Raw genomic sequence first — 23441 nt, 5'->3', positions numbered from 1 at the left:
AAAACAGCAAGATTTGATCAGCACTGAAGGCAACTTAATTAACATGGGCAGCTTCAGCTCCTCAAACTCACTTGTTCAGCCTCCCTGTGTCTGGATCTTCATAGTATTTGGGTGGTTAACCCCAATCTAGAAACCTTTCTATCATTTCTTAAGTAAATGGTGATAAGAGAACATGAGAGTACAGATTCGACTCAAAGCCTTCTATGCCCAGCAAATGCCTTTTGCCCAGAAAGGTAAATGGTAGGCAACTGGCAGATATCTTTGGGTTGTGCCCAGCTAAGAGTATACTGCTTTCTTTGATAGGCGCGCAGCCCATGGGGCAGCTTCTCACAGGTGCTCCAGCACCATTTTTCTTCCCCAGGGCCTGTCACCATGTGGATTCCCTGCTCCATCTCTGACCAATGGAATCACAATCTCTAGGGATTCCCTGATCCATCTCTGACCAGTGGAATCACAATCTCTGGGGTGGAGCCTGGACACACGCAGTTGATCACGCCCCACAGGTGTTGCTTGCACACACTGAACTTGAAGAATCGTGTTAGGGAAGAAGTCTTTGCCGGTCCAGAGTGCTCCAGCGAGGATTGCTTTAAGGGAGAGGTGGGAAGAGAAAAGCCAGGGGGACTGAGGTGAGAAGGAGAGATGGGAGCAAGTGCCTGAAATGAAAGTAGAAATTCATACCATCAAGTATTCTATTTGGGGCGGCATTACCCCTAGAAGTTCTGGGAGTCCCCACAGTAATATCCTGCAGTTATGTAAGGACCCCATGCCTTGGGACGACTTCCTTCAAAGCACAGTGCCTAGAGAGACCGACGGACTGACCAGCTCAGTTGGTCTGACATTCCTGAGCATCGCACCTGAGCTAAAAATCCACTCTTAATCCCTGTCATCTACAGTTCTCTTCCTGGACACCCAGCACCCCAGAATCAGTCAGATTCCAGTGTGCCTGGGTCCAACTCAACAGCAGCAACCAGTTCAGCGAGGTGACTGAGCCTACTAGGAGGAGGCTTCAAAACATTTGTGGGAAAATGGAATGAAAGAAAATGGAATTTGCACAGAAACCTTTTTGCAGTCCCTATGTATTTGCCCCCAGGCTGGGAGGCAGGTTGACAGCAAACAGTGAGCAGTGGGTCCTTCTATTCAAAACGATCGCTTTGCTCACAAAACAAATCCCCCTTTTAGCCCCGTCCCTTTTTTCCTCCCCCAGCACCCTCAGCGACATCATGGGCACAAGCACTTCCTCGATGCTCAGATTTCTGCGTGCACATATGGCACACGGGGTGACAGCCTATTGATAACAGTTTCGTGTTACGGACTTGCAGAGCTAGAAATACGACAGTTGACAGCAGGCACTCATAGCCACAGTTACAAGGCCGGGCCACTTGCTCTCATCAGCACTTTCCCGAGAGGCCATGGTGGATGTTGCTTTACAGTCACTTTATGGCGCAGCAACCCCAAACCACGCCATTGATGCTGGAATCGAGCTGGTTATGCTAGCAACAAGTTGCCGCTCTTCATTTCTCTGTGCCTGGTTGTGGGAGGGGAGAGAGGTGGGAGTCGGAGCCACGCAGCCAGACCAGAGCCCGTGGTCTAAGGAAAACACCTGAGGATTAGTACGGGGTCTAAATTCCATTTGCACCCGATTTTCTGATGCCCTACAATAACACACGTTTGGTTGGTTGGTTGGTTGGTTGGTTGGTTGGTTGGTTGGTTGGTTGGTTTGTTGGCTGGCTGGCTGGCTGGCTGGCTGGCTGGCTGGCTGGCTGGCTGGTTGGTTGGTTGGTTGGTTGGTTGGTTGGTTGGTTGGCTGGTTAACTCACTCCTTTCTAAATGATGCCAGAACAATGTGCTGCCTTGGTGAATCACAGGCATCTGGATGCCACTCGATGTACCTGGGCTTTTATTGCAGGTTAGCTGGGAAACACTGCGGCAGTCACTGGCCAGGCTGCTGCATGATTTCCGGGCAAAGGGGGCCCACTCTGTGTTTTTCTTTTGTCTTTGTTTTACTTTATCTTCTTGATCAGGAAAACAGTATTCATTATTAGTCCTGGTCAAGAAAAAAATGGTAATTCCTATGTGCTTCCTGCGAACTTTGAGGACGTCTACAAAGCTTCCCTCTGCATCTCTGTAGCTCCGTCATGGCTTTAGCTGTTCTTTCTTTCACGGCCAGGAGAGCAGCCAGATCAAAATGTTCCTTATTGATAAATTCTGTCAGGTATTCTCACAATGTTTGTCTGACTTTCAGAGACACACGCGTGCACACAAACACACACATTGTAGTTGAGTTATTCGAAGCAGGCAACTTCGCTCCAACACCTAATCAGGCAGAAAAATGCTAGAGGTGGGCAGAAAACTCCAGTTCTCCCGAGGATAATCACAAATGCTGGTACACTGTTGATTAACATCTGGATCACCTTAAGGGTGTTTGTGAACCAGCAGGAAATAAATTTCTGGAGGAGGCCATGGGCTAAGAGATGGTGGCTTTAGTACTTAATAATAAGTGGTTTTCAGTTGATAGAAAAAAATTGAAATCTGCCATATATATATATATATATATATATATATATATATATATATATATACATATATGAAGCTGATTCAAATGTGATAAACATCTCCCCAAAGGAAATTACTGGGCTTATTAAAAGCCTAGGTGGGTTGAGCAGAATTGTAAGAGTTTTAGGCTATAGTTCCCTCTGATGGTAGAGAACCGCTCCCAACCCACCTGGCAGCCAACTAAACAGGAAATAAGGAAAGAGCAGGGATATTCTTCGTCTGTGTTAACAGTGGCTATGGACTTCCTTGATACCCTGGGCAAGCCCTTGTGTGGCTGCCTTGCCGGTAAAATGTGATGTGTTGATGACTGTTATATTACATCGAAAATCCCATTTACTACTAATGGAAAAGTTCAGTTAAGACTTTTGCCGTATGTCTCGTGGTGCTTAATAAAGTGTTGTGTGATATTACCAATTTTCGCTTCAGGCATAGTCACAGACAAGAACGAAGAACTTCACAAGAATTTGCACATTTGATCCAGGGTGAAATGAGACTATTTTCATAGCAAATCAGGTTTGCTCCAGCAGCAAAGTGATAGGGACCTTTTCACCTAGAGAAATGCTTTGTTTTCCAGGAATTTTGAAGAAGAAAGCAAAGCCATGTCTACTGAGGGAATGTGGCCAAATCCTTTGTAAAGAGAAACACAGTGGATCCTGCCGGTCCACTTTCTGACTGGGAAGATGCCCTTCATCCTTCTTGTTTGAGAAAAAAAGGAGAATTAGGTTTGCACACAGTCTTTGTGCCCTGCATGTCATATAGTTGCTTCAGTGTATTTCACATTTCTCACATTGCACAAGTACACAGAGCCATGTCTGCACAGGGGCAAACTGCTGTTGCTGTAACGGGCTATGAAATTCCACCTCCACCTGCTTTGCTTTTAGTGCTGTGCCAGGCACCAGGATGTATCCGTGCAGTCGTCCTGATGTGCAGACCGGGAGCAGAAGTGATCTACTGCCTCCCTGCATTAAAGTGGGTGAGAGAGGAGCGAGCTAGGCTAAGCCATTCAGTACACACCTAGCCAGGGTACAATTTATATTCAGAAAGAGCTGTGAGTTGCTTGCAGAATAAGAGAGAGGGGAAGAGCATTTCTCTGAAAAATTTCCACAAGGAAGAGAAGCCAAATTTTGATGTGTCAAGGATTTTAAAAACAAAAAGGATTCTTTCTCCACCCCAGGCAGAGCCTAATGGGGAAATTCTTCTCTTCCTGTCAGACTGCTACCCAAGATTGCAAAGGCTTACTTACTCTCAGCCTCTTAGCAAAAAATAAAAATCCCTTCAGACTTTCTTCTACAAATAATATATTATCTTCTCCCCCCCAAGTCTCCACATTGAGGGACACGGTCTAGGGCTTTTTCTTACTGACAGATATGTCAGGAATTTTCCAGCTTCTCGCCCATGAACAACATCTAATCATGTCTCACAAAGGGTGCTACCGCATTACTACAGAAATTAAAGAAGTAAAGAGTGATTCACGTGGCATTTTGTGGCCACCAGACACTTCATTTCCACTCAGTAAATGTAGGATTTGAACACCGAGGTTTTAAAAATAAGGCAACTTGGCCAACCAGACCAAAAAAAAAGTTCCTTGGGATCAAATTGGTGTTAGGTGGTGAAAGAATTTTGTTATCAGATATTACATACTTGAGCAACTTGATCCCACTAAATTAACTTTCTATAATTACTAGCAGTTTCCATGTTTCTTTTCCTGTAAGAAAATGCAGATAAGATAGTTACCTTAATGGCATTACTTTGCCTCCTTTTATTGGTTTTCCAGGAACAGATGTGAGGCATCAAATGCCAACTACGCAAAATGTATAAGGTAATAGCTTTTAAAAAGACTGCGCGGAATTAAACCATTAATAATTATTCTGCACCAAGCATACGAGGATGACTACGTACACAGAAGCTATAACGTTGGAATGTAGCAGGAAATTTAAAGGCTTTTCCAGGAATGAATTGCATACCAGAGATAGCTGTTTGGACGGTGGAGACACCACGATGTCTGTGGCTTCAGGGCCCTCCTGCCTTCGGATTCTGGCATAATTTGCTCTGACCTCCATCAGTTGCTTTAATTCTGCATATATATATATATATATATATATGAGAGAGAGAGAGAGAAAAAGTCAATGCATTTATAGAAAATAATTAGAAGTCCAGGACAATGAAAAACTTGAAGCTCCTTCAGCAAGATTTGGCTCCCACTCTGGGCCTCTCATTACACATTGACTCGCTTATCATCTCAGAGATGTGTTGGAATTCTTTGGATTTCTAGAGCATGGTAGTTGCTAGGGAGGGCTTCCTTCCAGGCATGTAACAAAGCCTGGGAGGAAAACTAACCCAAGAGTGGTCTGAAAAAATGAACCCCCCGGGAAGATGACAAACACAGCAGCGAGAACTGCTCAGAGTTGATGGCAAATGGCAAAAGGGACTCCTTTAATTCGGATGGGTCTTGTGTGAAAGGATCTAGTCTAACAGCATTAGGTTTGTTTGCCACATTTCTTTTTCACAATTGGTTGTCGGTCTTTGATGACGACCCTCCTCATGCGAAATGGTTTTGTATTACATTACATACATAACAGAAGTGACTATGGGACGCTGGCACTGACACACATGGACCATCTTATTTTCTTCCTACATGATGAAGTGAATAGGTCACCGAAACGTCATGAATGGAAGGATGAAATGGTCAATGAACTAAACGTCCTTTTATAAGTCTACATGCGCTAGCCACACTTCACTCTCAACCTTTTCAAGGAACACTGAATATTCGTATTTCTGCAGAATGGTGAGTTCTAAAGGTCCTCTCAAAGAAAACACTGAAATGGCAAACCACCTAGTCACATCAGTTTCTAAAGAGCAACTGAAGTAGACAGTGCTGCCCAACAGATATTCCAGAGCATATATCACTTGTTGGAAAGAATGCAGACATGGGGAAGGCAATTAATACTTTTTATGAAGATAATAAGGGGGGTCTACTATCATAAGGAAATAAATCAGTACATCATAATCATGTGGCTATAGACTGAGGGTACAAGATAATCGCTTGTCTATAAAGCCTTGTTACGTAGAAGACTAGAGTAGGGTGAATGATATTTGCATTTCCAGCTTTCTTTCTTCCCTTCACAGTTTTTATTGGTGGCAGGCTTGCTTCAGGGAAGGCTGCCGACATTTCTGTCTGTGTTGGGGATACCCTTTGGCTAGGTTGCCGGAAACATGCTCTAGCTTTAGTTATCAGATCGGCCAAATGAACGCAATGAGACGGGAGAATGGTGTCCAAGCAATGGTGGACTTTCCAAAACACATGAATGAGTGACAAAGGATGTGAGAGCTGGGAATGGAAAGGTGTCACTCACCACACCAATAGTTTGCTTCGTACGGAATTGTGTAGCAGTCATTTCAAGTGTGTTCATGTTCCTTACTATGCTGAAACTTTTCAGAGAAGACGCCATGGATTATCATTCTTGAATTGGCCATACATTTGGGGAACATTGAAAACTAGCAACCAGTACCGATTGATACTTAGGAACCCTGGTGGTGTCGGACAAGGTCAGCAGTCCGAAACCATCAGCCCTCTCCACAGGTGAAAAAAGAAACTTTCTACTCTCATAAATAGTTACAGTCTCAGAACCTCACGGGTGCAGTTCCACGGGGTCACCGTGAGTCAGTCCCGACTTGATAGCAGTGAGTGAGTGTGAATACTGGTTGATAAGAAATCCAATAGTGGTGCCCTGTTTCAAGGATTGTGGTGATGGGTAATCGTGAACAAAACTCAGACTTTCTCCCTCGGAGTAGGTGGTATTGGGGGAATAGTTGTTGCATCTCTAAGAAAAGTGCTTGACATCGAACAACCTATTTTCTTTCTATTTGCGGGTATTCCTTTTTATAATTTAGTACCATCTGGGCTAAACACAAAGGCATGATTAAAATCAAACCCCAAATGGACTGCCATTAAGTTGATTATCAGGACACAGTAGATTCTACAAGAAACAGTAGAACTGCCCTTATGGGTTTCCAAGACTGTACTTTTTTTTTTTTAAGGTAAAGTTGCTTTTTTTTTCATCAATTAACCTTTTTTTTTAAATTAGGGGCTCTTACAACTCTTATCACAGTCCATACATACATCAATTGTGTAAGGCAAATGTGTACATTCATTGACCTCATCATTCTCAAACATTTGCTCTCCACTTAAGCCCCTGGCATCAGGTCCTCATTTTCCCTTTTCCTCCCCTCTTCCCCTCCCTCATGAACCCTTGATAATTTATAAATTATTATTTTGCCATATCTTGCCCTGTCCGACATCTCCCTTCGCCCACTTTTCTGTTGTCCATCCCCCAGGGAGAAGGTCACATGCAGATCCTTGTAATCGGTTCCCCCTTTCCAACCCACCCTCCTTCCACCCTCCCAGTGTCACCACTCACACCACTGGTCCTGAAAGGATCATGTGCCCTGGATTCCCTGTGTTTCCAGTTCCTATCTGTACCAGTGTACACCCTCTGGTCTAGCCAGACTTGCAAGGTAGAATTGGGATCATGATAGTGGGGGTGGGGGGCAGGGAGGAGGCATTTAGGAACTAGAGGAAAGTTGTATTTTTCATCGTTACTACATCGCACGTACCCTGACTGGCTCATCTCCTCCTCAAGACCCTTATGTAAGGGGCTCCAAGATGGTAAATTTTTACAGGAGTAGAAATCCTCACTTTTCTCCAACGGTGGTTTTGAACTTCTGACCTTACAATTAGCATACTAACATTTACCCCATTATGCCACCCAGACTCCTCAAAGTATGCTCAAGATTGGGCTACCTCTTTTATGGAATTGCCTCTTTTATATGTAATATGGAGAAAATAATTTTATTTTGACTTCTTAAAAGAAATAATATAGTATTATCACCTTAGGGATGCCAGGCAATTTACTTCTGAATCTTTTACTCTCCTTTAAAATGATATCAATATTCTTTAAAATTTACTGAAAATCAAGTCATTGCTAATGCACAACTACTTACAGAAAGGGGGTAAACTTCTTCAATATAAATAGAGTAAGGGTCAAGAGTCAGTTCAATAACAAATATATGTTCTTTTAAATTTCTGCTATTTATCACACAAAATGATCAAAGAATAAGCAGCATATACTTACTTATTCCTAAAGAAAATAAATCTTAATATTATACAGTTACAATTACCAAAACATTGAGGGGTAAGTAATTGCAAGTAGCAAGCCAGCGGATCCTTGCTTTCCTTGGGGAAATGAGGTCTTGTTAGCAGTTATGCAAATAAGCTCCTTGGGTAAAGTTCAAGACGAACTGAACTAAGGTTGAATTCTTTAGATCAGACAGTGTGAACAACGGGGTTCTAGTGCATAAATACACAAATTTAATTTTGGACATATGGGAGAAGAAAAATGTGGGTGGAGGAAAAGTTATTTTAAAAATTAAGCATAATGGAATATAAAATTTAGTATTTAGGCTCTTGAACAACAGTCCTGAGTGTTTTACTCCTTCAAAAATTTGCTGTGAAAGAAGACTCTAGCCATACCTTTTTGGGTTACAAAGCCGCATCCAGTGGCCACACAGAGGACCATGTCCCGCTCGACGTCTTCCCAGGCCTGAACGGGCTCTCCATGAGAGGTGTACAGCACTTTGGCTGGGTGAGGCATTTTCAGTTGAGACGAGCAATCATCTAGCAGCTGAAACACCAAAGGCAGCCATATTTGAATGTGAATAGCACAAATTAAGTATGAAAGAATCAACCCATTGATGAGCCCTATTATCCCGACTTGAGTATTTCTTGACATGAAACTGGGACTATGCATAGAGGGGGATAGGAAGAAGGGCACAGACTGTTCCCTGATGCGATTAAATAACGAGGACGTCCGTGCTCTTTGAGAGAGTTCTCCTTGTAGTTCCTGACTTCTTATGTGACACGTGTCTCTTGCCGTATAAGAAAGAAGATGTCATATGTAGGAGCTTACGGGGGATTGAAGCTTCTGTCACAAATCATGACGACCCCTGACAGGACAGCGGTGCTGGCTGCACCCCATGGTGAACATCACTGAATGCAGTATAAACATGATGACAAATAGACAGGTTGCTGCGTATACTCAGGTGGAGCACACTTTTTCAATCCTCCGTGTAAGAACTCTGCATTGAGGAGGCGGAGTTGTCCCATTTACTGAAATATTTCGGACTATCCAGGAACGAGAATGATAAAAGCACCCGTGCGAGGCGGGAGACACGAGGTTTGGCCTCTTGTGGGGTCTTCTATAAGTCCAGCCACTTCCCGAAGAAACAGCTTCCTCAAGTATGAAATGAAAGTTTGAGACTGAGACCGACCCCTGGATCTATGATCAGAAAATCATTTTTGTGTTTTATCTGGCAAAACTTAAAACTGTCTGGCGAGGCCTTAGTCGATTTCCGTTCATTCTCCCATTAAATACTCAAAAGAACACATCTACAGATGCAAAGTGTCAACAGGACGCGAAAGATTAGTCAACAAGCTGCCGAACTACCCAGAGCATTTTCATCACCGTGCGCATCTTACGTGACAAAAGGCTGGATGCACACAGGAAGAAAGCCAGAGATTTCAATATACCTCCCTGCATGGCTTTTACCTATCAGAGGGCCATCCAAAATATAGGAGCCAATTAGACACCAGGCCCAAACCACTATCGGTATTTCTTTTTTGAAGATCTATTTAGGGACTAAAAGTCACATTAGTGCAGCGTGGCAGAGGACAAAATAGGACCCACGATGACACTCTGTATCTGGGAAAAGAATTAGTAATATGGAGCGAAAGGACAAGAGGGATTATTGTTGCTGTTTTTAGGTACCATCCAATCAGTCTGACTTCTACCAACCTAGGTGCAACACGGTGAAACAGTGCCTAGACCTGCATCAGCCTCAACTTCAGCCCGCCGTGGCAGCCACTGTAGCAATCCCCCTGGTGGAGGGGCTTCCTCTTGATCAGCGACCCACTCTCTACCCTAGCAATCACAATGTCCTTTTCCAGGGAAGGGGTTCCCCAAAACACATGAGATGGAGCTGCACCGTCTTCACATATAAGGAGCATTCTGGCTGTGTTCCTTCCCGATCTGGGGGTTCTTCTGACAGCCCTTGATATTTTCATTATTCTTCACCAATATCACAATTTAGATCCATTAGTTCTTCTTATTGGCTGTCCAAATTTCACACATATATGAAGCAATAAAAAGACAATGATTTGGATCAGGCCCACCTTATTCCTCAGAGTGACATCTTTGCTTTTTACCATTTTGAAAAGGTCTTTTTGCCCAATGACATATTCTGTGATTTCCTGACTGTTGCTTCCGTGAGCATGGATGGTGGAACCAAGGAAAGTGCAATCTTGGACAAGTTTAGTCTTTTCTACAATTATCATAATGTGATCTATTGGTCCAGCTGTGAGGATTTTGATTTTCTTTACACTGTTGCAATCCATGCTGAAAGCTGTAATCTTTGATTTTTGTCACTACTTACTTCAAGTCCTTTTGGCTTTCAGCAAAGTTGCGTCATCTGCATATCATGTGTGTTAATAAGCCCTCTCCAATCCTGATGCCATGTCCTTCCCATAGTGTTGCTCATAGGTTCACAAACCTATTTGATCTACTAACCCTTTTGCAGAAAAATTTACTTAGTGCCCCCTGGCAGTTAAAAACTTTTGTACTATATCCAGGATACAGTGTAGGTGTCTGATTGTGCCTTTGGATCATCCCATTGCTATGGCTCACTTTAGAAAACACTGATTTAGCTTCGCAGATTATTTGCACGTCATATAAATTGGATAAATATGGTGAAAGGTTACAACCTTCACACACACCTTTCTTGTTGGAGCAACTGCCTCTTGGTCTTTGTACAGGTTTGGCTTGAGCACGAGGAAGCGTTCTGGACTTTTCATTCTTCTCGATGCTATCCATAGTTTGTCGTGTTTTACACAGTCAAAAGCTTTGCGTAGTCAATAAAACACAAGCAAATATCTTTCTAGTCTTCTTTGCTTTCAGCCAAGATCCATCTGGTGTCAGCAATGATATCCCTTGCACCATATCCTCTTCTGAATCTGCCTAGAAATTCTTTCAGCTCCCTATCACTGTAGTCCTGCGTTAATTAATGTAGATACCCACTCTTATCCTACAAATAGAACGGGTTTGAAAGAATCTGATCTGCAGGAGAAAACTTATATACAAAAGGGGTAGCCAAAGGTAGGATGCAGTGGTCCCTGCAGTACAGACACTCCAGGGTCTCAAACTTTATTAGAGTCAGGTTTAAATACATTCCCTGCACTCGGCCTGCACCCACGTGACAGGAGTACACAAACAGGTTTACAAAGAAGCATTAGCACGTCAGCCAAGTTATCCACAGACAAGATAGGATGACAAAAATAGGAACCTGAAGCAACTTATGAGTTTGCAGACTTCTGCCTTCTGCAGCTGTAGCCAGGGAACAGGAGGCAAGTGTCTGTTTATCTCAGATGAAGAAACAGACTGGCCACTGCCTCATCAGCTCCCATGGCTGAGCCCTCAGCAATCTCCCAGGGGCCATGAACTGTTCAAGGTGGTAGTCCTGTCCTATTTGCCTAAGGAGTAAACAACCGCCCCCCTACATACACACAGTTGTGGAATTATTTTCTGCAGAATTTTACTTGCATGTGATATTAATGATATTCTTTGATAATTTCTGCATTATGTTGAGTCACCTTTCTTGGTAATGGGCACAAATATGGATCTTTCCCAGTAGATTGGCAAGATAACTGTCTTTCATTTTTTTTTCAGTTCTTCCAGTACTGAATCCATTTGTTGAACCATTTCAATTGGTATTTCATCAATTCCTGGAGTTTTGTTTTCAATGAATGTCTGCAGTGGAGTTTAGAGTTCTTCCTTCAATAGCATCAGTTTTTCTTCATATGGTATCTCTTGAAATGGTTGTCAATCAATTATTTCTGGTACTGTGACTTATTTTGATGTTTCCTGTCTCATCCAATATTTTGCTGCTAGAATATTTATAATGCTTTATTTTCTCTTTTTTTGGCTCATGCAATTTCTGAATTTCAGAAATTTCCCTTCAGAGCATTCACATCATCACTTCTTCCATCAGCTTTAGCTACTCTATGATCAACAGCTGCTTTGCAGCATGGGTAATGGCACAACACAGTTCAGTGAGTGCCGGCTATTTTGCACACTAGGAGTAAGACAATCACTTTAAATGACTTGAAATTATCCAAGAGAATATGTTCTCTTGTGTAGCATGAAGTAATAACCGATAGTCAATGGCAATTTTATCAAATAATATGGACATGAACCAATCCTTCAACATACAAAAAGATAATTCTGAAAGCACCTAAGTAGACATTTAGGAGAACTAAAGAGAAGTGACCTATTCCACCTATTGTCCAATGTTTACTTCTGCGCAAGGATGTATAAATAGCGCAGTCAACAGCAGCAATGACTATGTGATGCTTATGGAACTAATCTCAAGTTGCTGAGAAGTAAGCAGAAATGATGATTATCATAACAGGTAAAATTTATTGACTTAATAATTCTATGTGTAAGGTATTATTCATAAAGCTTTCAAGGACAACCTCTTTTCATTCTAGGGAAAGAATTATGATTCTCCACTCATCACTCTTTGATGAAGATAAAAAAGAATAGACAGGTTAGAAATCATAAGCAAAGGCCCCAGAGTTAGTAAGAGAGGACTAGAGTTTCAAGTGGAGGTTAAAAACTAGATCAGAAAAGGAGAAATGTAGGCAAGAAAAGGCTCAATAGTACAGTGAAAATCTGTCTCAAAAGAAGAAAATGAAGACTCAATATTGCATAAAATGAATTCAATATTAAAGGACAAGAGATAAAATTTATTAGAGAGGAAAGTTAAATGTCTAGAATGTCATATCAGATAAGAACCCTAGCTCGGAAGTGCACTTCCCGCTCAAAAAAAAAAAAAAAAAAAGAGCCCTGTGCATTATTGGTATTATTGAAGAAGAATCAAACATAAGTTCAACTTAAGCAATTGCTCTAAACACCAGATGAAAATTTTACTATCCCAAAATAGGCTATCCTAGGATAAGACAAGGAGGAAAAGTTACCAAACTTTAAATATAACCAGCTAACAAAATGAATGTCAAACATTAGGATAAAATCCAATTATACTTAGATTTTTCTACAGTATAGAAGTCGAAAGAAAATGGATCAAATTCCACAAAGTTTTTAGGCTTAAATACAGGAATTCTGTATCCAGTCAAGTTATCATTAGTGGTTAAATGGAAACAAAAATATTCTCACATAAATAAAAACATCTACCATCCACCTATATTTCAGATCATAAGAAATGTCAACTTCCTTGACACTGGGAAAAATTACATAACATGATGAAAACTCAACTTTAAGAGCATTAACACATGGAATAACTATAGTTAGAGTTGTCAAAAAATACAGGAAAAATAAATTAAATAAATCATCATAGATGTAAAAAAATAAAATAAAAATAATGTATAATACCTCCAAAAGAGAGAGCCAAGATAAAAATAAATCATTCTACTTTTCTTGTCACTCATGAGGGTAAAATAGGGTTTTCTCCTTTGAAAGCATCTATTTACATGATAACAGTACAATAAAACATAATTTAAAATAAGAAAAATATTTTTGTAAATATTTATTTTATTATGTAAAGGAATAGTTAAGTCATCTCATTATTTCATTCTTAGACTACATATGTAAAACAAAGAAAAAATAATAGCATAAATAAGGCTTACTAAAGTGACCAAATACAAAAATAAATTCAAAACATCAATAAGATTATACTCACCAAAAATAGATATTTAGAAACTATAGTATGGAGAAAGGCATTTCAACTTAAAAAGCAACTAGGGGGGAAATATTTAAGGATGAAAGACCTTACTAAAAACTATAAAATTTTACTGAAGGACAAAATGGTAAAACTTGTGGATACAAAAGAATACTATATATCTGCACAAATATAGTATATTGTAAGAGGTGCAAATTCTTAGGAAATTACAACAATGCATGGGGAAGTCGGAATCAATATTCCTTGGTTATCTACTGCTCCTATCACAGAAATATCACAAGTGGGTAGCTTTAACAAAGATCTATTTATTTTCTCACATGTTGGAGGCTAGAAGTCTAAATTCAGAGTACAGAATTCACTTTTATGCCAACGAATATAGTAGGAAAATTGCTTTGCTCAAATTGTACACAAGAAAAATGTTCCATACTGTTTAAAACATAAAAAAGGAAGGACAAAATAATTTAAGAATTAAAAGAATAATTGAATGACCATTAAGCATTAAAAGCACTGGGACTGGGTATAGCTTCGGTATATTTTGTAATTGTATAAATACAGTGGTGAATTGGAACTTATCATATCTTTTTTCAAGGAAACTTTCATAAACCTATGTGAAAAACTTCCAGTAGAAAAAATGAAGGGGGAACTGATTACAAGGATCCACATGTGACCTCCTCCCTGGGAGATGGACGGCAGAGAAGAGGGGGAAGGGAGACTCCGGATAGGGCAAGATATGACAAAATAACAATCTGTGGATTATCAAAGGCTCATGAGGGAGGGGGGAGCAGGGAGGGAGGAAAACAAAAAAAAGAGGACCTGATGCAAAGGGCTTAAGTGGAGAGCAAATGCTTTGATAATGATTAGGGCAAAGAATGTACGGATGTGCTTTATACAATTGATGTATGTATATGTATGGATTGTGATAAGAGTTGAATGAGCCCCTAATAAAATGTAAAAAAGAAAAAAATAGCAGTTTAACAAGGAATTTACAGACAACTTAATAAATGATAAACCAAAGAAAAACACATCAAAATAAATTTACAAAGTAATCAAAGACATGTAAATTAAAATGCAGACATAACATTATCTATTATCAAATAACTGCATTATAAATAGGTAGGTGGGTCCTCTCATTCCACTCTTGTGGGAACATGAACTCCGGGAACATTCCTAGATAACTATCTGAAAATAGATCAACTCCTCATACATATTTATATAATTTAACTTAGCAATTCTAGAATTTGGAATTCATTCAGGGGAAATAACTAGAAAATTACACAAAGGTTTATGTATAAATATATTCACTGGAACATTCTTTATAACAACAAAAATTGAAAACAACTTGCATATCAAAAAATTGAAAACTAAATGAATAAATTATAGTCTATGTGGCAGAATATGATGATGTCATTGAAATGATTTTTTTAAAGAATGTGAAGTAATATAGGGAAATTCTAAGAGAAGAATAATGGAAACTATCTACAATTATCACAATGGTATAAATTCATAACAGTGTGGAGATATTAGACATCTATGTGTATTGTCCATATACTTATATCAAATATATATATTATTAAATCATCTTATTGGGGCTCTTCCATCTCTTATGGTAAATCAGTACCAATTGTATCAAGCACATTTGTACATATGTTGCCATCATTTTCAAAACCTTTTCTTTCTACTTGAGCCCTTGTTATCAACTCCTCTTTTTTCCCTCTCTTCCTTATCCTCCCAACCCCATGACCCCTTGATAAATTATACATTTTTATTATTTTCATATCTTACACCATCTGCTGTCCCCCTTCATCCACATTTCTGTTGTTTGTCCATTGAGGGGGGTTGTTATTCATTGATTAATTTTAACGGTTCCCCATTCCTTCCCCTTCTCCCTCACCTTCCCCTCCTCTCATGGCATCGCTACATCCATTACTGTTCCTGAGTGGTGGCCATCTAGCAGAGAAGCAACAAAGCCACGTGGAAGAAGCACACCAGCCTGTGTGATCACGAGTTGTCCATGGGATCAGGTATCAAGCATCAGAAGACCCCCAAACAAACAATCATATTAATGTGAATGAGAGGGCATGGAGTGGAGACCCAAAGCCCATCTGTAGACAATTGAACATCCCCTCACAGAAGGGTCACAAGGAAGGGACAAGCCAGCCAGGGTACAGTATAGCACCAATGAAACACACAACATTCCTCTGGTTCTTTAATGCTTCCTCCCCCCACTATCATGACCCCAGTTCTACCTTACAAATCCAGCTAGATAGGAGCATGTACACTGGTACAGATAAGAGCTCTCAACACATGGAAACCAGGAAAGATAAACCCCTCAGGAAATGTATATTTATGTATAGTATATTTCTAGGATCTCTGTACAGTTATGAAATATTATTATGCTAATACATACATATGTATATAAGTATATATACATACTAAAATGATATAAACTCTAGTTATTTGTGAATGATAGAACTTTCATTTCCTTCTTAATACTTTTATATCTTTTCTAATTTTAATGCAACAAATATGTTATTTTATAGTTAGAAATTAACACATTTTATACAAATAATAGAAAAATCAAGTGTTATACTCACCAAAAAGAAGACATTTAGAAAGTACAGATTGCAATAGATTCATAATACTTTCTTTTGTGATTTTCACCTCCTAAATTTTACTTAGCACTCATATCATTGAGTCAGTGCTGATTCATAGGGATCCTACAGGACCTGGCAGAACTGCCCTTGTGAGCATCTGCAACTGTAACTCTTTATCAGAGTAGTAGAAACCCCAGTCTGTCTCCCCAGTGGGGTGGCTGTCGGTTTTGAACTGCTGACCTTGGTGTTAGCAACCCAATGCGTAACGGCTATGTCACCACAACTCCTGTATCGTCTATTTCAAAGCACCCTGAGTGGGTAGCTATTCTCTGAGCTCTCCTAGAAAGATGGATAGAAGCCTCTGGTAGGATCTTGTGTAATTTGAAAGGGTCCCACAAAAATGCAATTCTTAACATAGTTTCCCTATTTCCCTACAGGCATGACATTCTTGTCTTGTAATAAAAAATGAACATTATTTAAAACATGCACTAAATGCAAAGCGAGACTTAAATCTATATTTATTTACCTGTTTTCCCACTGGAAGATGCATTTATGTGAGATGAAGCCATTGAGTTTGTAAAAGTAATAAAATAAATAAATTTGAAAGGAAGCATATTTGGAACAATTCTGTTCTGTAAGATCTCCACACCATTGTATATTTAAAGCTATTCTTAATTCTCAGCTTCACAAATATATGTAAATATACTCAAATATCTTCTTTAGCGAGGGTAACAGACATTAAATATGTGTGATTCTTGTAGGACCCCAAGCTGCTGTTGAAAGAACACAATCTGTGAATAATTCTTGGCCGACCGTCTGTCTACGGACAGTTTAGTTGTCAGAGACCATGCCTCCTCAGACACTTGGCCATCACAGACATACGTGCTGCAGGTGCAGGATGGACTTGCCTACAAATCACATGGACTGCCCACTCTTTCTGCTTCCACGCACACATTCAGAAGTGTTCCCAAATGGAAAAGTTGCCCATTGGTTCTGAGTTTCTGTGGAAGCACAGAGATGCTGTCGGGGTAGGAGAAGACAAACACTTCAGTCCCGGTGAAGGAGGGGCCCAGGCAACCGTAAACCAGAACAAAAATTTTGGCCCTGAAGAATGAACCGCTAACGCTGGAGAGAGAACTGCCTCAGTGGGCTGATGACAGATAGAAGTTGAGGGACGTCAACACTGGCTGGGGCTCGAATACCATCTGGGGGTTTCATTACAGAAGCTCAAAGCACTCTGAAACACGCTCTGTTTCTCATTCTTCTGGCTAAAGACCACTCATTGAAACTCTGCTCTTGGTTGGAGTTTGGGTCCTTAGCCAGACTGCCCCAGTGAAATGCGAACCCTCTTCCTGCTGCCTGTTTCTTCCCCACACAGTCCCTTCCAGAGGTTTGCTTTACCGCCAGATTGTCTGAGTGGGGACATTTCGAACTGATCACAAAGAATCCCATATAGGTCCCTCAAGGCAACATAGACCGTGTGACAAGAAAAGGGAAGAGATAAGGAAAGGGCGGGTGAAGGAATCAAATAAAGCAAAGGAAGAAATAATATGTATAGAGCCTCCTAGGTACTCCCTAAGTATCTTTCTACAAACCACGCTGCTTTACTAAAAATACTGCTTTCTCCTGTGAGACAGACGGTGGGTCAAGTACGTCTCCCCAACCGTTTCTCCCCTTTTCTCAGCCCAACCACCATCAGTCAGATCTGCATTATGACTTCCAACTCTGGCCCCACTGAGCGTGGTGTCCCTCGTCTTTGCTAATGATTTTTCTGCCTGAGATGTTGAACTTGACCCATTTTTTTACATTCCATCAGGGGTCCTGATTGACTTCTCTGTGGAGCCTTTCGCTGTCACCCCAGGGTTCACTTCTCTGAACTTCTACTGAACTTCCTGCCTACACTCCTAATCTGGCCTTTATCACATGCTGTTAGCAATTCCCTAAAATGAGTAGCCTCTTCTTTATCAAGTACGTTTTACGTACAAAAGAGAACTGTGTTCATCAGTAAAAATAATGGAACAATAGAAAATGTACAAGATAGAACTAAAAATAAAAATCACTATGATCCGTTCATCCAAAAAGAAATCCTTCCCAATCTTGCTTTCCGTGTGTGTGGACCTGTGTTTTTCTGAAACCCAACTCTGTTTTAGATCCTGCTTCTTTCACTTACAGTACTTGGAGCAACCTCATTGTCCCTTTTCCTAAAAGTTGATTTTGAGTTACAATACCACATCCAACTGTTAAGCGGTTTTTTGTTTTAACCAAATCCCTTTGATGACCATTAATTGACTCTAATTTATCTGTTATAAACAGCTTCGTGATAAAATAGTCTTTTCAACCTTTATATAAACTCATTAACTTATGCTATATAAAGGCAAACTGTCCTCCAAAATTTGTACTTATTTTAACACGAGAGTGCTCATTTCTCTACAAACTCTAGTAAATAGTGGAACTATTTATAAAGCTTTGCCAATTTAAAATATTAATTGAAGGAGACCAGAGACGACGTGATACTTTATTCCTCTGACTGCTCCTGCTATTACTTATTACTGATGGTAACCAGTGGCTTACAAAGCACTATAATGTTTACACAATCATTTGTATACTTAAGTAAGGATGTGCCACAGAATCCAGTCAAGTGCCCTTCAGAAACTAAGTTTATTGTAAAAATGGGATAATATTTATTATTTTTTATGCCACACACAGTCTCATAAATCAAGATTCACTCCCCCCATAACAAATAAATATAATATTTGTCTGCATTATTGCGTTTGCTATCCTAAGTTCAACGGCCCGTTTTCCTTCATTTTCCCAACTCTCCTCTTTTTCTGCAGATGAATCACTTTCATATTCTTTCACTATTTTATCAGTTCTAATTACAATGGTTAAGTGAATTTTAGGACTTAGTCTCTACAACATGAATTCTGTATTTCCTAATGAAGTCAACAAGGAAGAAACATTTCAGCTTTGTAAGGTTGTCTTTTCTAGGAAATTCTTTTTTCCCCCCTAAGGAAATTCTTCTCTCTTTTGAAATACCACAGCTCAACCCTCATCCCACTGCTGCGCCAGGTGTTTATAGTTTCTTTTCTTGTATATCTAGATTTGAATCTATATTCTCTGCATCCCTCCCCCAAACACACACTCTTATTTCTCAAGTATAGCAAATTGGCTGTTAATGTTTCAGACATGATTGATTGCTTTCACAGTTCTTCAAAGACTCTCTCAAGAGGGTATCCCTCATTGTTTGTACTCTTGAGCCAATCTCCAGCATAGAATCCATCCAACAGCAGGAAGGTACATATGCCTTAGAACAACCCACCATAGGAGCTCAGCATTGGCCCAGGGTGTGATAGGTAGGTTTATTGTGCCAACCTGGCCAACAAACACATTTGGGATTAATTGAAGGGCAGAGAGATAAATGGATCAGCGAGCCTCACCTTTCTTGTCTCTTGCTCTTTGATGATCAGACCAGTGAGCGACTGCCTTAGCTTGTTCTCTGCCTCAATTTGTAAGCGACACTACCTGGGGGACATCTAGCCCGTGGATGGTGTTGCTTTAGTTTCAGGTTCCTTCAAGACCTGCCTTGCCATGCTACTAGAGTATACCTCACTTCAGCTAGGGACTGTCGGAGCCTGTCATCTGGCTGACTGTTAGTGACCTGCTCTGCTGGTTGCTGCCTGTAGCCAGGTAGCCTGAATTGTTCTACAGAGGACTCAGCTGTCTGCTTCCTTGACTTGCACCTGGTGGCCCTCAAGACTTGAAGAACTGCCAGTGTATTAGCTGTCTCACAGAAGTGAGTTATACTGAGCCATTTGTACTGCTCTTTAATTAGCTATTTATTTCTTATGATATATATTTATATATAATTATACACGTCCTGGTTTTGTTTCTCCAGAGAACACTGTCCAACATACAGAGATAAAGCTCAGAAGGCAGGGCAGGAAAGGATGGGAAAGAAGGATTAAGGGGCCAGGAGACACTGGGAGGGCGTGGGAAGAGGGCTGATACACTGTGGATTGCCAGCGGTTTGGGGTCAAAATGTGTGTGAATTATTGAGTAGAAAACCAATAGACACTTGCTGTGAACTATCACAATAAAACATTAAATAAAATACAATATAGTGTTCTTGTTACTCTCTACCTTCCGTAGACTTTTCTAATTGAGTCTGTGATACCATCTTACCTCCCCTTTCCCCTCATGTGATTTTTCTCATCCCAGAAAACAGTCCAGGAAATGAAAAAGCTCAACTAGTATTAAAAATATCACTAAAACCAAAATTTTAAAAGAATAGATGATCAATTGGTTATTTTAATTGGGCCCTTAGATGGTGCTTGGCTGCTAACCTAAAGCTTGGTATAACCAGTTCTTCCAGAGGACCCACGAAAGAAAGACCTGGAAATCTAGTAAACCAGCCATTGGAAATCCAATGGAGCAAGTTTCACTCCTATACACGCAGGCTCAGCTAAGTCAGAATCGACTCAATGGCAATCAGTCAATGTTTTTATTTAAAGATTAAGGCAACATATTCATGTCTGGGGATTTACTGCTGGAATTTCAAACAATAAATAAATTGACTGTGTTCATTCTTAGTCAATGTTTTAACTTTACTAATTAGGCCAGATTTCTAGCACTCCAGGTGTAATAATGAGTACCATTATTTTCCATACCTTGAAGGTTCATAGCACATCATTCATGATGGGGGAAGTTTTTTTCTAAACTGTGTTGAAAATGAGTCGGAAAAAGTATTTAAATTACAGATTTTGATCTTGCTATTTGGTTGATAGGTACTCTTATCATTATTGTCTGCTGGCTAAGTGGCATTTTCGGATTCATACGTACATGCTACAGGAAGCATCTGACTCTATACTTTCATACAGACAACACACTATCTTATTTAATCATCATGCCCACCCCATAATAAACTATATTTTCTATTGTACATAGGAGAAAATGATGTTCATATAAGTAAGGTAATTTTCCTGACCTACAGTGCCCTGGTGGCATAGTAGATACACTTTGGGCTATTAACCAGAAGGCCAGCAGTTCGAAACCACCAGCTGCTCTGTGAGAGAAAGATGGGACTTTCTACTCCTGTAAAGAGTTACAGTGTCAGAAAACCATGGCTTCCCTCCATGGCAATCGGGGGTTGTCTTTGTTTTGTTTTTTTAGTCGTGTTTGGTAGATTATGACATTTCCAAGTGCCTCCTCTGTATGAGAAAGTTGGACCTGAATAAGGAAAACCAAAGAAGAATTCATGCATTTGAATTATGGTGCTGGCAAAACTATGGAAAGTACCATGACTCCCAAAAGAACAAGCAGCTCTGTCTTTGAAGAAACGCATCCAGAATGCTCCTTAGAAGAAAGGATGGTGAGACTTCATCTCACGTACTGTGGTTAGATGATCAGCATCCCTATCCAAGAACATCTCACTTGGTAAAGCAGAAGGGCAGTGAAAAAGAGGGCGACCCTTGACAAGACGTGCCAACACAGTGTCTATGACAATGGGTTCAAACGTAACGACAATTGAGAGGATGGCACAGGACATGGAAGTGCTTTGTTTTGTTGTGCATGGGGTTGCTATGAATGGGCACTAACTCGAAGGCACGGAACAACACTGAAAGTCACTAATGCCCACTTTGCTCCCGTGAGGTACTGTGGTGGCTTAGGGCTTACTGTGATGTTGGAAGCGATACCACCATTATTTCAATTAGGATTGCCCAGGGAGAACAGGCTTCAGTGGAGCGTCCACACTAAGAACAGACTAGGAGGAAGCAAGAGATGGGCTATTTATGAAAAATTGCATCATTGAAAACCTCATGATTAATGATAGAATGTTATCTGATAGTGTCAGAAGACGAGTCCTTCAAATTGGAAGGCACTGAAAATAAGACAAGGGAAGTGCTTCCATCTCAAAGTAGAGTAGATCTTCATGACATAGATGGAACTCAGCTTTTGGACCTTCATTGGATGACAGGGTATGACTCAAGAAGTAGCTGCAAGCATCCACTGATAATTAATTCATTAAGAACCCTAATGTGGAATATATCAAGTATGAATCTAGGAAAAGAGGAAGTGGTAAAAAATGAAATGGAATGTTTAAGCAGATCGATATCCCAGGCACTAGTGAGCTGAAATGGATTTGTATTGCCCCTTCTGATTGAGATCATCATAATCTGTTCTATGGTGGAAATGACAAATTCAATAAGATTAGTGTCACATTCTTTGTCAAAAAGAATATTTCAAGATCTATCTTAAAGTAAAATGCTGTCTGCGATAGTATCTATAGACCTACAAGAAAGACCGACTAATATAACTACTTTTCAAATTTACATACCAATCACTACAGATGATGATGAAAAAAATTGAAGAATTCTACCAATTGATTCAATGCAAAATTAATCAAATATTCAATCAGGGTGCATTGATAATCACTGATGTTTGAAGGGCAAACGCTGGAAACAAAGAGGATCAAAATGATCCACTGCCAAACTGATGCTTTTGAATTTTGGTGTTGTCAAAGACTCTTGTAAGTACCATAAACTGCCAGAAAAATAGACAATTCTGTCTAGGAAGAAGTATAGCCAGCATGCTTCTTAGATCTTCCCATGCTTTGAGTATGTTACCAGGATTGACCAGTCCCTGAAGAAGGACATCATGTGTGATGAAGTAGAGCGTCAACGAAAAAGAAAGGCCTCAACCAGGTGGTCGGGCAGCGCCGATGACAATGTGCTCAGGCCCAGGCCGCACAGTATTTGTGAAAGCAGCGCAGGGAGGATCAGGCCATGTTGGGCTCCGTTGTACATGTGGTTACTACGATGCAAGCTGATTTGATGGTGTCGAACAACACTCTAGAAATGGCAGAGGTCTGCTCAACACTCTCTTTCTGCAACAGATTTACCTCTGAAATATTTCTGCCCCTGGCATAACTGCCGTCTCGGGGTCTGCCTCCGTTTAGATACACCCACACGCGCTTGGCGTCGGGTTGCGTGTACAGGCTGCTCGGCTTGGTTGGACGTCTTCTGGGAATCAGAGGCTCTCTTCTGGATTGTAGCTCTTGGACTTTGGAAAGGTGTACCTGTTAAAGAAAACGCAGAGAATTCCATATTTTAAGATCTGTCTCTTTGGTATGTGTGTGTGTGTGTGTGTGTGTGTGGTGGTGGGGAGTGAAAGAGAGAAAAATCTTGCAATTGAAAATTATATCGAAACATTTCAGCAAGCCACCATGAAGGGCGTCAGCCTCTCTTTCACTAACTCTTATGCAAATTCTCCTTGCTTCCATGTGAGCACTCATGAAAGGCAACAGCAATACACATCAAAGGGAGGTTAATGAAGCACTTATTTTGGCACAGTGCTGAACTTTCTCTCATCGTTTGCAGAGATGAATGGAGAGATGGTTCTGAACGTGTACATGGTGTTCCTCCTACTGAGTCGTCTCTGCATCTAACAGATGAGTGCTTGATTAGAATCACAACATCATTTCCATTAACT

At 40.4% G+C, this 23441-nt stretch overlaps 1 protein-coding gene across 1 annotated transcript in view; it reads right to left on the bottom strand.

The window, feature by feature from the left end:
- Nucleotides 1-4234: 4234 nt before the first annotated feature.
- The window catches only part of DCDC1 (doublecortin domain containing 1), a 469848-nt gene continuing 450641 nt past the window's right edge, over nt 4235-23441 (bottom strand). The window contains exons 33-36 of the mRNA XM_075547690.1: nt 22852-23028; nt 8084-8234; nt 4518-4627; nt 4235-4258 (exon numbers count right to left, since the gene is read on the bottom strand). Of these exons, the coding sequence (XP_075403805.1) occupies nt 4235-4258; nt 4518-4627; nt 8084-8234; nt 22852-23028 (462 nt within the window). The remainder of the gene's footprint in view (nt 4259-4517; nt 4628-8083; nt 8235-22851; nt 23029-23441) is intronic.

Source organism: Tenrec ecaudatus, chromosome 4, assembly GCF_050624435.1.
Source record: "Tenrec ecaudatus isolate mTenEca1 chromosome 4, mTenEca1.hap1, whole genome shotgun sequence".
Lineage (NCBI taxonomy): Eukaryota > Metazoa > Chordata > Mammalia > Afrosoricida > Tenrecidae > Tenrec > Tenrec ecaudatus.
Note: the sequence above shows the minus strand (reverse complement) of the source record. Positions and strands in the feature narration are given on the sequence as shown.